Source organism: Carettochelys insculpta, chromosome 1 (genome assembly GCF_033958435.1).
Source record: "Carettochelys insculpta isolate YL-2023 chromosome 1, ASM3395843v1, whole genome shotgun sequence".
NCBI classification, from domain to species: domain Eukaryota; kingdom Metazoa; phylum Chordata; order Testudines; family Carettochelyidae; genus Carettochelys; species Carettochelys insculpta.
Window position 1 is genome coordinate 292,158,618 of NC_134137.1, and position 14,199 is coordinate 292,172,816.

General features: G+C 49.8%; 2 protein-coding genes across 3 annotated transcripts in view; both read left to right on the forward strand.

The window, feature by feature from the left end:
* Positions 1 to 448: 448 nt before the first annotated feature.
* The window catches only part of NTN4 (netrin 4), a 110,748-nt gene continuing 96,997 nt past the window's right edge, over positions 449 to 14,199 (forward strand). The window contains exons 1-2 of one of the 2 annotated variants that reach the window (XM_075011628.1): positions 449 to 962; positions 7,698 to 8,227. In XM_075011628.1, coding sequence (XP_074867729.1) covers positions 908 to 962; positions 7,698 to 8,227 — 585 coding nt within the window. In that variant the 5' untranslated portion in view covers positions 449 to 907. Of the gene's footprint in view, positions 963 to 2,770; positions 2,857 to 7,697; positions 8,228 to 14,199 lie in introns of those variants that run through there. The other variant, XM_075011637.1, reaches the window with a different exon arrangement.
* LOC142022128 (uncharacterized) lies at positions 12,993 to 14,186 on the forward strand. Its single transcript, XM_075011648.1, has 2 exons — positions 12,993 to 13,277; positions 13,611 to 14,186. Exons 1-2 carry the CDS (start codon positions 13,080 to 13,082, stop codon positions 14,115 to 14,117), a joined length of 705 nt encoding a protein of 234 aa, XP_074867749.1. The 5' UTR covers positions 12,993 to 13,079; the 3' UTR covers positions 14,118 to 14,186.

Sequence of the window (14,199 nt, forward strand, 5' to 3'; positions counted from 1 at the left end):
GATGGGAGAGGGAAGGGGCTGGAGCGAAATGGCTGGAGGTAGTAGTGGTGGCAGGACGGAAGGAAGAGGGTGGGCGGGATGACACCTGCTGGAGGGAGGCGGTTGGGGTAGCTGGGCCCAGGGGGAGTGGCAATAATGGGAGGCGAAGGGGCTGGCTGGAGAGGGCAAGGACAGGAGGGGGAAGGGCGGGAGGGCTGGCGGGGCAGGCTGGGAGAAGAGGGAGCTGTGGGGAGTCGGGCAGTGAGCGGGGCCGGAGGGGGGAGGCTGTGGGCGGACAGGCGGGGGAGCTGCCGGGCTGCTGGGCGCGAGGGGCTGAACGGGCCGGCTCGGGCCAGCAGGGGGCGGCCGGGCCGCGGGGCCGGCGCCGGGGCAGGGGGAGGCGGGAGGCGGCGCTGGGGGCTGTGAGGGGCGGGAGGAGGCGGTTGGCGGCGCTGGGACCTGCAAGGCGGGGGCGGGGGGTCGGCGTCAGCCCCCCGGCCCGGCGCTGCAGTGCTGCGAGCCGCCGCTCCGGGCCGCGGGCGGGAGCCAGGCGCTGCCAGCGGAGGGCGAGAGCCGGGCGGAGGTCGGCGGAGGCGGTGCCATGCCCCGGCTGCCCGGGCGGCGGGGCGGCGAGCGGCGGGCGGGGCCGCGGGCCGTGCCCGGCCGGGGAGCGGCAGGAGCCCGGCGGGGCCCCGCGGGGCAGTGAGATGTTCTCCGCCGGGCGCGCGGCCCCCCAGGGGCGGGAGGAGCCCGCAGCTGTCCCGGCCGCGCTGTCACTGCCCGGGGCAGAGTCGGGCGGCCGGCCCGCCGCGCTCCCGTGAGCGGCGCAGGAAGGACCCGCCGGGCAGGACTCGCTCCGCAGATTCATGTGCCGGGGAGCCCGCGGGCTGCTGGTGCGCCGAGAGCCGCGCTGCCCCGGAGGCTGGCCATGGAGACCTGGGCCGGGCTCCTGGTGCTTCTGGGCTGCTCCGCGGGAGCTGCAGGTTGGTCTTCTCGGGGTCTCTTCCTTCCTCCCAGCCCGGCGCCTCTGCAGAGGGCGCTGCTGGGGAACGGGGGCTCGGCCCTGCACTCGCCGCGTGTTCCTCCTGCCGCGGTGAATAGACGCGAGCCGGGCGCCCAGGGCAGCGAGCGCCCTGGCGCTCGTTAGCCAGTCAAGCCGATCTCGGTCGCTGGGCGAACAAAGAGTCGCTCTGACCGTGCGCACCGCCGGGTAACAAACGGGCACCCCGCGCCTGGCCCTGGACAGGTGCCCGGCCCCGGCAGCCTCCCGCGGCGCGGGGGCGCGGGGGGGTGGACACTGGCTGTGCAGCCGTGCGATCGGCTCCGGAAGGAGCTCGTAAGAGGACAGGAGAGCCAGGGAGGGGCAGTGACTCCGGGGAGCAAGGATGACAGGAGAGCACGCTGGTTCAGGGCGCTGCGCTGCTCTTTAAGACTCAGCCCGTTGCTCCGGACAGGAGCTACCTGAGCAGGAGAGAGAATAAAGGACTTGCATTATTTTAGCTGTAGCCGGAAAAGCCCACGAAGGGAAGAGGCTCAGCTCTTCTGTTACCAGAGAGTGGTGCTTCTCCATACCCCGTAATGGGTAGGCTTAATCATATCCTATTTCATAGGCTGCAGCACTCTGCACCCCTCAATCCAATTTTCTTCATATGGGGAAAAATACTTATTTCACGATCAAGAACAGAGTTGCTGAGAAGTGGCCATTCAGATCTCAGGGGGGTTGTTTATTTAACGTGGGTGTTGTATTGATTCCTTGGACAGAGGTCCTCAAAGGGTAAAATGTTCTATGTTCAAGTCACCTTTCTCTCCACTCTTCACCTTCCTTTCCTGCGAGCTCCTGGACATACTACGTGTGTATTTCCCACCTCAGTTCTCCTTTTGCCAGCATGTATTTTCAGGAATGCAAATTACATTCCATATGGGGCAGCTTGTCACATGGCTCCCTGTCCAACTCTGCATATATAGGCACACCTGCAGTGCTGTGTCCATCTCCCCAGGCTCAGCAGTATGGGGAGTTTTTGAAGGCTAAAGGTACAGCCTGGCTGTGCAGAATCTTAGAGGAGAGGTGGTAACTGTCTGGAATTGCTCAGAAAGGGATATAATTGGGAGGTAATGAGAGTGGAAGTGCAGAAAGAAATATGTTAGTAGAACGAGAAAAGCTGCAGTTGCCCTGGTAGTGGGTGTCCTGATAAGTGTTTTCCAGCTGGGGTTTCAACCTGCTATCATCCCTTCATCACATCTGACTCTGAGGGGAAAGTCAGACTCCTACATTCTTTCTGAAGTATCTGCTACTTCAAGTTTGTGCACAAGCAAAGCGATCTAAAGATCTCAGATCAGATAAACATGCCTGGACTTCACTGACCCTTAGACCTGACACCCCATAGTGCTTACGCTCATGTTGCTCATAGCACCTTTACCTGAAATAAAGAGAAGATAGCTTTCCTTCACTCCTTTTGGCTGATTTATTTATTTAGAAGTTTCTTGGTATCTGGTTAGCGTAAGTACAACTGTGTGGCACTGAGATTGCTCCTTACTGCTTGTTCTGAGTCCTCCCGGCAAAGATCTACAAGATAATGTCAGTGTCAGTTAAAATTCTTGGGGTGTGGAAACCATTACTTCTGTATTGGAGAGGAGTGAGGAAAGCAAAATTCACAATGCAGTAAATACAAGTTTTTGCTCATGCTTATAATTATGAGAATATAAGAATGGCCATATTGGGTCACAGCAAAGGTATATCCAGATCAATATCCTGTCTTCTGACAGTGGCCAATGCCAGATGCCCCAGAGGGAGTGAACAGAACAGGTCATCATCTCTTGCCAGCCTCTGACAAACAGCTGAATTATTTTTACAGTGCTGATAGCAAAACAAGAATACAGGTAAACCAAAGCCTTTAAACCCCTTTCCTACTCTTGACAAATGTATCTTGTATAATAAACACTTTGCACGTACAAGGATCTCGAAATGCTTCACAATTAAGCTTTAATATTGTCAAAACAAAAATGCAGTCCAGGAGCACTTTAAAGACTAACAAAATCATTTATTAGGAGATGAGCATTTGTGGGACAGACCCACTTCTTCAGTTCTGACTAAGACCAGGAGCAGGTCTGTCCCACAAAAGCTCATCACCTAATAAATGATTTTTTAAATCTTTAAAGTGCTACAGGACTGCTTTTTTGCTTTGTGAAGATACAGATTAACATAGCTACCTCAAAAAAGCAGTCCAGTAGCACTTTAAAGGCTAACAAAATAAGTTATTAGGGTGGTGAGATCAGCTGCACCCAAAGACTGCAATGAGATGGGTACCGGCAGAGGGAAGAAGGAAGAGAGGCAGGCCACTCAAGACCTGGCGCACCGCATTTAAGGAAGACTTATTAAACACTGGTGTATCATGGGAGGAGGTGGAATTATTTGCAGCCGACCAAAATCGCTGGTGAGCACTTGTTGCCCAATGTGCCCAGATGGACAGGCGGACCTAAGTCTAAGTGGTGAGCTTTCATGGGACAGACCCACTTCGTCAAACCACACAAAAGCTCACCACCTAATAAATTATTTTGTTAGTCTTTAAAGTGCTACTGGACTGCTTTCTTGTTTTGATAGAATATAGACTAACACAGCTATCTCTCTGTTACTATACAGCTACCTCTCTGTAGCTACGGTTACACTACGGCGCTCTGTTGGCAGAAGTAACTGTCAGAAGAGATTTCCCAACAAAACTTCTATCGACTGAGTGAGGCCACAAGGAAAAGCCAATCAAAAGAGCCCTCTGCTTTGTTGACAGAGCTGCCGGACTGACTGGCCACTTTCTAAACAAAACAGGCATCAGGACGCACAGCAGACAGGGCTGCCCATTGTCCTGGACACAATATCTGTCTGCCAAGAGAAGGCCCCCCCAGAGCATCCACACAGCTTTAGCAGCATTATGCGCCTGGCTTTGAGGCAGAACACTGCCGACAAAAGTGCTGCTGAGTTTTGTTGACACAAATGGATTTTGTGTGTGGACGTTCCACCAGTTTTGTCAACAAAATTGGGGTTTTATCGGCAAAACTCTCAAGTGTAACTGTAGCCTGTGACTTTAATATTGTTTTATACAACCTCTTTATATAATGTTTCCTTGTAGCCTTTTTAAGCTGAGGGCTGATTTTCTTTTTGAACAACGCTCATTATCAGCTTGTTATGGAAAAATTATATAAACAATTGCAAGAGCGCACGTGAAGGGTTAAAAGGCAAGGGCACCCACTGAAAAAATGCTTACAACAGGAAGCAAATGATAGGCCTGGAGATTTTACAGGTGAGTCATGGTGTACCTTGTGTCCTCTTGTCCATTACTAATGATGGCTGTTCAGTGGCATGCACAGGATACAGGATATGAAATAGGATGTGATTAAGTGTAACCATTAAGGCGTATGGAGAAGCACCACTTTCTGGTAACAGAAGAGTTAATGTTAGTTTGTGGCTGACATTGTGAAAATCTTAATGCTCCAGTCTGTCAGTTTTGCTGCATTCTTGTAGCAAGCGGCACTAAGCCAGAAAACTGTCACACTGCACAAATTCCGGCACTCTGCACCCATCAGTCCAATTTTCTTCATTTGGGGGGAAAAAAGCTATTATTCAAAAGTTCTTTTTTTCTGCCAATGTAAGTGGCAAGTGCCTGAACCTGTCCCCATTGACTCCAATGGAAGCAAGATCCCACATGAAGAATGAAAACTGCAGGCCTGATGCAAGCCTCCTGGAAGTATAAGAGTTAGGCTTTGATGCTAGCAGGGGCTAAGCACCTCTGAGTATCTTCACCACCATGAGGTTTAATGGGAGTTATGTGTTCAGGGTGGCTTGGACAAGCTCAGATTTCCACAGGACTGAACTCTGAGGAGACAGGCCTACCAGAGGACTACAAAAAGTTTTGACATTAATCCATTTGTCAATTTACATATGTTGCATTTGCAGCTGAACAGTTAATGGAAGCTTCTCAACTTCCCATTGATTTTAGCATGGCAATGCTGTTCCCATTTTCCTCTATATATGATCCCATACAGAGCGCAAAGATAGAACTTGATCAATATGGATAGTAATTAAAAATCATTGGAGTTCTGACGAAGAACTGACATATTTATTGCCTCATAAAACTGCTTTCTATTAGAGGTAGTAATTTGAAGTATAATGGTGGGCGCGCACTGCAGGAAACATTCTTGTTTGTTTCATGGGTAACTTTACCACACTACTGTAGCTAAGTGGTGGGCAACCAGAAGCCCAAGGGCTGCAGGCAGCCCATTGGTGCTCTACCTGTGGACCCCTCGCTGACCCCCTTCCCTCACGCACCTCTCATGCATGGGGCCACCAGATACCCTCACTTCCTATGCCCTCCCAACACTTTCAGAGCAGCACGAATCGCCTGATTCATGCTCCTTCCTTGCTCACCCCCCTCCCTCCCAGAGCTGGAATTCTAAAAATCAGCTGTTTGTGGTGTTCCGGCTGTGGGAGGGAGTGGGGGGAGTGGGAATGGAGTTTAAATCAGGTGATTCCCACACATTCAGAACTGCTGGCAGGGAGGGGAGGAACAGGTAAGTGTGGGGCTCCAGTGTACGAGAGGTGTGGGGGAGGGGGAAGGAGGGCACACAGGGAGGCTGCAGGGCTGCAGATAGACTCTCTGTGGCCCACTGGGTGAAGGAGGGCCATTCATGCAGCCCACCCACTACTTCTGGTTGTCCATCCCTGCTGTCGCTAAACCAGGGGTGAGCACCAAAGGGGTGGGCCCCTTTTGGGGGTGTGTGAAATATCATAAGGGGGCGCGGCATGATCAGTTGCTGGGTGTCAGGCTCATCCAGCTCATTAAAAATGTTGAAATGTGTTACTTTTTATGTACGTGTACATTTATGTAACAATTAAGTTTTTACATTCTACATGCCTATTTTCTGACGTGCCAAAAGGGTTTTTTTCATACGAACATCACCAACATTTCCACCAATTTGATTTACATTAGACATGTTGGGGAGCCCTGCTAATTGCAGGGATGAAAAGTGGGGCCTGACCTAAAAAGTTTGCTCACCCCTGAGCTAAAAAATACAGGGAAGTGGCCAGCATGTAAATTAAGTCAGCCTATGGTAGGCCTATCTGATAAGGTACGTGGTAAAATACTTCCCTGCCACAGGAGAGCTGTGTAGAATAGTTTATGTTTGTACAGTGCTTTGAAAGGATCTCTATATGGGTTAAGTATTATTCTGTGAATTTTACAGTTAGATTTATTCACTGTTATAGGCATAAGTATATTTTGTAAATTTTGTAAATTTGGGACTGTGTTATTTTAGTTCTTGCATGAATGGTCTTTTTATTGCTCTAAATTTCTTATTCCTATAGGGGATTTATTTCCCAGGGGATTGTGATCACTTACATCTTTCCAAGATATTTTTTAGCCAATGCAATCTGCGCATTTGTAAGTGCTTTGTAATAAAGGTGGGAAAGCTGTGTTCCACTGCTTTCCTAAGTAATCTTATAAAAAGGCTGCATAAATTCTCGGTGTTGGAAATGGTGGGGGAAGGGGAGATTTATCAGATCACTAAATCTACCTCCTTGCTAAAATGGGATAGAACTCCAGTGTAACTGTGGGACGTTATACTAAAGATGAACAATTATAAGAGCCCCCAGGTAAATGATGTACTGGATATTAAACCAAAATGACACTTGTATTTCCCAAAGAGACCAAGAAAACACTATAATCTTTAATGCATAAAACTTACTGTGTGTGTTTGGCCCAGTGATAAAGAACACATTATGCGTCTCAGATGTTTTTGCACTCCCATTTTTAAGTTATCAGAGCTGTTTTGTTTATGTTTTAATGTTAAATGGTTATGGGTCATAAAATACAATCGAGTTCCTGTCAGACTGCCAGCTTAATTAATAGGTGGAAAGTTTATAATAAAAATTACCAAGCCATGACTGTAGCTTTGCAAAAGGTTTTATACTGAACTCCTGTGGTGATTTTATTTTCTGTTTGGACACTGTAACTGTGTGAGTTTTAAATCAACAAGACTTCTAGACAAACCTGAACAAAACCCACATAGACGAAATTGCAGGGCAACTTGCCAGCACCATTTCAACAGTGGAATTTTTTCTTTACACAGCATTAGTGACAACCTTCCAAAATATGAACCAGTGTACTAGCTAAATCCTGACCTCCGCAGCACCTGGTGGTTCAATGTTCCTACTGTGCAAGCAGTCTCAAGGTTCAGTAGGACCATTTGAAGCACCCCATTTTAATATCCCTGCACAACTCTCCTCCCTGTCTCCTACACAAAACGCAGCTACTCTACTGCCCTTACTGGGTATCTGCTGCCCTGGGCTTAGCGTAGCATCCCTTGCAGAAGGAGAGGGAGTTAGGCTGAGGCAAAGGGGTTGTAGGGCTGTTGTAAGCTCCCCCTCTCTTCCAGTGGAATAACCAGAGGCATAATGGAACCAGGACAAAACATAGCTGGGTCAGGCCTGGGATCCAGGTATTCACTGAAACAGGTGCAGTCCTGAGGGCTGCTCAAACCTGCAGCAGCTCCCTTCAGCCCCTGATTCCGAGCTTCTTTCCCTGTTTTCTGTGTTGGCCAGTGCAGAATTTAGCTCCATTTTTGTGAGGGTTTCACAGGGGACTGGTTTACATGGCAGAATGAATGCAGTCGTCTGAGAGCAATGTCGTTCATGATAGGTTGCTTTAGGTTAACCCATATTTTCCTCTGCCTAGGACTGAGCAGTGTTGTCGGAGTTGGATCCCACTGCGCAAAAGCATGCAACCCTCGGATGGGAAACCTAGCCTATGGAAGGAGGTTGTGGACAGATACCTCATGTGGGCACAACGCCACCGAATTTTACTGTTCATACAGTGAAAATGCAGACCTGACATGCAAGAGGCCCAAGTGTGACAAATGCAACGCAGCTCACACCCATCTGGCTCACCCGCCCTCTGCCATGGCCGACTCTTCCTTCCGATTGCCTCGCACTTGGTGGCAGTCTGCTGAGGACATGCCCAAGGAGAAGATCCAGCTGGATCTGGAAGCTGAGTTTTACTTTACTCACATAATCATAGTTTTTAAGTCACCAAGACCAGCTGCCATGGTTCTCGAGCGATCCCAGGATTTTGGAAAAACGTGGAAACCTTACAAGTATTTTTCCACTAACTGCTCAGCAACCTTTGGCCTAGAAGATGATGTGACAAAGAAAGGAGCAATTTGCACTTCAAGATACTCGAGTCCCGTTCCTTGCACTGGGGGAGAGGTAAGTTCACGGGCATTCTAAGGGTTACTGTCAGGTAATGCTGGCCCCACATTCAATCTGTTTATAATCCTTACAACCTTTGCACCATAATTTATATTTCATGTCTTAAAGTGCCCCTTTCAGACTGAAATCTACTTAAGTTCAATAAAAGAGTTAAAAGTAGTTGTAAGTACTGCACCTGGCCTTGACTCCCTCCACCAATCTTGGTGGTTTTATCACATGTTCCTACTTTTAAAAATGTTTCTCTCTCCCCATTTACTTGGTGAAAGACCTGGCAAGCAACAGGGGAATTGGCTATACTGGTATCAGAGAGGTAGCTGTGTTAGTCAGTATCTGCAAAAACAATGAGAAGTCCTGTGGCACCTTATAAACAGACAGATTTTTGGAGCATAAGCTTTCATGGGCAAAGGCCCGTTTCGTCAGATGCATTTGCTAAAAGAAAAACGGCAATATTCAAAAGAGTTCATCTTCACCATGACAGACAGCAAAAAAGAGAGAACATAGCTCTGATACACAGTCCACTGTTTTGGTTTTTGCTCACATTGATAATGCAACTAGCGGTCTGAACTAATACACAAATTAAGATATTTTATGTTGCTGTCTCCGGGTTTACACTTTCGTTAGTGATGAGGTATCCTCAGTGGCCTGCTGGTAAGATCTGCTCCCTCTAGTGGTCTTTCAAGAGTTAAGTGATCAGTTTACAGTGCTTTTCAGAGGTGGTTTGTTTGCTAAATTAGGCTTTAGATTTTACCTTCGGAATAAAAGAGAGAATAGGATGAGTTAGTAACATGAAGAAAGATCAGTTTTATTCTGTTAGACCATGTTGATTATTTTGTTTGAAATGAGGCTTCTCATAACCCTGTGCTGAGGATTAATAAATAAGGGCTTATCTACACTACAAAGGCATTGTTGGAATAGCTATGCCAGCAGAGCCTTCATGTGTACATTTAGTGTACACAGCAGGAGGTTTTTGCTGGCATAACAACACCACTTCCCTGAAGATACTAGTGATGTCGAGAGAAGCACTCGTATTGGCATACTTGCATCTACCCTGGGGTTTTGTCAACATAGCTATGTCAGTGGAGAGTGTGATCTCTCCCAACCCCACCATACCGCACACTTTTAGCCAACTTAGCCATGCTGGAAAAACTTTGTGGTAAGGATTAAGCCTCAGTAAATCTTCTGTTGATATAGAGTATCTCCTCAGCTTCCCACCATCCCAGCAGTTCGTGATTCAGTTCATAGACATTTAGGGCCAAATTTCCACTCTTGGGCTACATCTACACTGACCGTGGAAGATCGGCTGCCAGGTTGCTTAATGACTTCTTTGTTTCAGTCTTCACTGAGAAGTCTGATGAAGGAAGGCTCAACATAGCGAATGCTAGTGGGAAAGGGGTAGGGTTAGATGCTGAAATAAAAAAAAGAACAAGTTAAAAATCACTTAGAAAAATTAGGTGTTTGCTAGTCACCAGGGCCTGATGAAATGCATCCTAGAATACTCAAGGAGCTGATAGAGGAGGTATCTGAGCCTTTATCTATCATCTTTGGAAAATCATGGGAGACAGGAGAGATTCCAGAAGACCAGAAAAGGGCAAATATAGTGCCCATCTAGAAAAAGGGGAATAAGAATAACCCAGGAAACTACAGGCCAGTCAGCTTAACTTCAGTGCCAGGAAAGATAATGGAGTAGGTACTTAAAGAAATCATCTGCAAGCACTTGGAAGGTGGTAAGGTGATAGGGAACAGCCAGCATGGTTTTGTAAAGAACAAATCATGCCAAACTAATCTGATAGCTTTCTTTGATAGGATAATGAGCCTTGTGGAAAGGGGAGAAGCGGTAGATGTGGTATACCTAGACTTTAGTAAAGCATTTGATACGGTCTTGCATGATATTCTTATAAAAAAACTAGACAAATACAATTTAGATGAGGCTACTATAAGGTGGGTGCAAAACTGGCTGGATAACTGTACCCAGAGAGTAGTACTTATTGGTTCTCAATCCTGCTGGAAAAGTATAACAAGTGGGGTTCTGCCGGTGTCAGTGTTAGGACCGGTTCTGTTCAATATCTTCTTCAATGATTTAGATATTGGCATAGAAAGTACAATTATTAAGTTTGCAGATGATACCAAGCTGGGAGAGGTTGCAACTGCTTTGGAGGATAGCGTCATAATTCAAAATGATCTGGATAAATTGGAGAAATGGTCTGAGGTAAACAGGATGAAGTTTAATAAGGACAAATACACAGTGCTCCACTTGGGAAGGAACAATCAGTTTCACACATACAGAATGGGGAGAGACTGTCTAGGAATGACTACAGCAGAAAGGGATCTAGTGATTATAGTGGACCACAAGCTAAATATGAGTCAACAGTGTGATGCTGTTGCAAAAAAAGCAAACATGACTCTGGGATGCATTAACAGGTGTGCTGTGAACAAGACACAAGAAGTCATTCTTCTGCTCTACTCTGCGCTGGTTAGGCCTCAGCTGGAGTATTGCGTCCAGTTCTGGGCACCACAATTCACGAAAGATATGGAGAAACTAGAGAGGGTCCAGAAAAGAGCGACAAGAATGATTAAAGGTCTAGAGAATGTGACCTATGAAGAAAGGCTGAAAGAATTGGGCTTGTTTAGTTTGGAAAAGAGAAGATTGAGGGGCATCATGATAGCGGTTTTCAGGTATCTAAAAGGATGTCATAAGGAGGAGGGAGAAAACGTGTTCTTCTTGGCCTCTGAGGATAGAACAAGAGGCAATGGACTTACACTGCACAAGGGAGGTTTAGGTTGGACATTAGGAAAAATTTCCTAACTGTCAGGGTGGTCAAACAGTGGAATAAATTGCCAAGGGAGGTTGTAGAATCCCCATCACTGGAGATATTTAAGAACAGGTTAGATAGTTGTCGATCAGGGATAGTTTAGACAGTACTTGGTCCTGCCATTGGGGCAGGGGGCTGGACTTGATGGCCTCTCGAAGTCCCTTCCGGTCCTAGTATTCTATGATTCTATGATTCCAAGGTGCCGTTTCATGCATGTGCGAAACAGTGCATTCCAAGGGTCAACACTGACCCCAGAACTCCTTGCAAGCTGCAAGGATTAAGGAAGGTTGATGGGAGGAGTGCTTCTGTCAACCTTGTGCCATGAAGACAGGCATGGAAGTTAATGGTGGAAAATTGATTTTAGGTATATAACTGGCATGCCTAAAATTGCATATCAGCCACCAACCATCCAGGTGAGTATAAACACAGCCTTGGATATGTTCATAGAATTCACACAGAATTCACTGAGAATTTTGCCAGTGGTTCTCACTGAATTCAGTGCAAATCACATCTAGATATCCCAGTGTAAATGCAATTTTTAAATGAAAAGATCAAATATGAATCAATTAAGTTGTGATTTAATTTTGCTTAAATTTTGCATTCAAAGGGAGGATTCTTTGTACAGTTTCCATTTTATGTTTGTTTTGTTCACAGAGAATACATTAGCTCCATAGAAGGGCTTTGATAGTGTTTGAATGTAAAGGGCCAGAACCTAAGCTGGCACCCATAGGTATTGTGTTATGCTGGTTTACCCCAGCTGAGGATCCAGCCTACAAGCAATTACCTTGCTGAAAGCAGTTACCTTGCTAAATGGCCATAAGGAGTGTCACTATTAAAAATTAACAGTACATGTGAAGAGTCAAACACTGGAGTTATTTAGAGTCAGATCTTTCCAAGATTGGTTCCCAGTTTGGTTAAGAAAAGAGTAAGGAGTATCTGAGTAAAGAAATACATCAGTCTGTTCACTAATGTGCACCCTCTGTAAAAAGTCATGGCTGGCAGCAGCTGTTCTGTTTGAAAACAAACTTTTCAGCGCGTTCTTTTCACTGAAGGAATGAAAGCCTCTGGACTCACTGGAGAGGCCAGTATCCTTAGCAGTTACTTTATTAATCTGATTAAGAATGAAAATAAGGGGACCACAAGGGGCAACTGCTTCCTGCTCCCCTTCCTTTGATAAAAACAGAGAGAGGCCACGTCTACACGTGCCGCTTACTTCGAAGTAGCAGTGCCAACTTCGAAATAGCGCCCGTCACGGCTACACATGTTGGGCGCTATTTCGAAGTTAACATCGACGTAAGGTGGCGAGACGTCAAAGTCGCTAACCCCATGAGGGGATGGGAATAGCGCCCGACTTCGATGTTCAACGTCGAAGTAGGGAACGTGCAGTCGTTGCGCGTCCCGCAACATCGAAATAGCGGGGTCCTTCATGGCAGCCATCAGCTGAGGGGTTGAGAGACACTCTGCCCAGCCCCTGAGCTCGATGTTGTCCACGTGCAGCGGCCCCTTAAAGCTCCCTGCCCCCTGCCTTCCTGTGCAGGAAGCTGAGAGAGCATGCAGGCAGCAGCATTGCCACGCGGCCAGCCTGCACGCTCCCCCGCAGCCACCCACACCCACACCCGACGCGATGGCCACCCCGCAAGGGGAGCCAGGGCTCCCAGCCCAGCCGCCAGGTGGGGAAGCAGCAGCGGGGCCCCTCCTGGACGGAGGCCGAGCTTCGGGACCTGCTGGGGCTCTGGAGTGAGGAGGAGGTGCTCCAGGTAATGGGGAGCAAGAGGCGGAACACGGATGCATTCGCTCGGCTGGCTGAGGGCCTGGCCGCCCGGGGTCACCCTGCCCACACTCTGGATCATGTCCGGAGTAAAGTGAAGGAGCTGCGGCAGGGTTACGCCCAGGCCCGGGATGCGGCCGGCCGATCTGGGGCCGCCCCCGTCACTTGCCCCTTTTACAGGGAGCTCAGGAACATCCTGGGTCCCCGATACACCTCCTCCCCTCCAGCCACGCTTGATACCTCGGCTGACGAGCCCCAGCAGGCCCCGGAGATGGAGCCCGCCCCGGAGGCAAGCCCCGCACCCTGGGGGCCGACCCAGGAGCCCACCCCTGGGGCACTGGAGGAGGAGGAGGAGGAGGAGGGGGAGTCCTCCTCCAGGAACGCCGGCCTGCGGATCGCCATCCCATCGCGGAGCTCCAGCCGGGTGTCCGCCCACCGGTTGTCCCTGACCGTGGGAGTGGACCATCAGGTATGTACCCCCCCGGTGCACACCCCCGGGGTTGAGGGGCGGGGGTAATAGATATGACCATGGCCCCAAGGACAGCAGTGGCATGTCCCTCAGAAGAGTGCATCAGCCCCTGCCCCCCAGCATGACAGTGCCATGCCCCATCCCCGGGGCTGGGGGGAGCGGAACCTCTAGGGTCACCCGGGGGAACGGGGTGGGACACCCATCAGCAGCAGCATCTCCCGGGCACAGGGATGGGGAACCTGCAGCACAGGGATGGGGGGACAAGGGCCACGGCTCGGGGCCCACACTAACGGCTGTCTCCACTCTTCTTCCCCCCCGCCCCGTGTTCCGCAGCTGCACCATCGGAAGGACCGGAGAGCACCGACGAGGTGTCAGTGGTCCCGGACAGCCCACCGGGTCCATCACTCCAGGCCAGCCCCTCGGCAGAGGACCAACCAGCCCCACGGCGGGGAAGACAGCGGACCCAGCACCACCACCCGACAGCGACGGGCCCCCAGCTGCTGGCCATCCATCATCGGCAGCTGGAGGTTGCTGAGCAGCAGCTGCAGGTGGAGGAGCACCGCCTCCAGCTGCAGGAGCGGGCGCTGGCCTGGCGCCAGGAGGCATGGGGGGCCTTCATGCGGACCTTCGACCGTATCGCCGACTACCTGGCCCCCCATGCCGCGCCGGCTGCCACTGCGCCCGCCCTGCCTGCTCCACCCGCTGCTCCACCCGCTGCGCCGTCCGCCGTTGCACCGCCACCTGCCACCGAGGGCCCTTCCGCTGAGGGGTACCTGGGGCCAGCTGACACCCGCCGGCCATATCTACCGGTCCACCCGGCCCCCAGCCAGCCCCGGCTAGGGCTGAGGCCGAGGCGTGGGTCACGGCTGCCCACCCCCAGCGCTGGACATTAGGCGGTGTGGGGCCCAGGACGTGCCCCCCC

Excerpts from the sequence above, each read along its gene's own strand:
- LOC142022128 (XM_075011648.1), top strand. The coding sequence starts at position 13,080 with ATGGAGCCCGCCCCGGAGGCAAGCCCCGCACCCTGGGGGCCGACCCAG. Across the intron at positions 13,278-13,610 it reads CCGTGGGAGTGGACCATCAG|CTGCACCATCGGAAGGACCG; the intron begins GTATGTACCCCC and ends CGTGTTCCGCAG.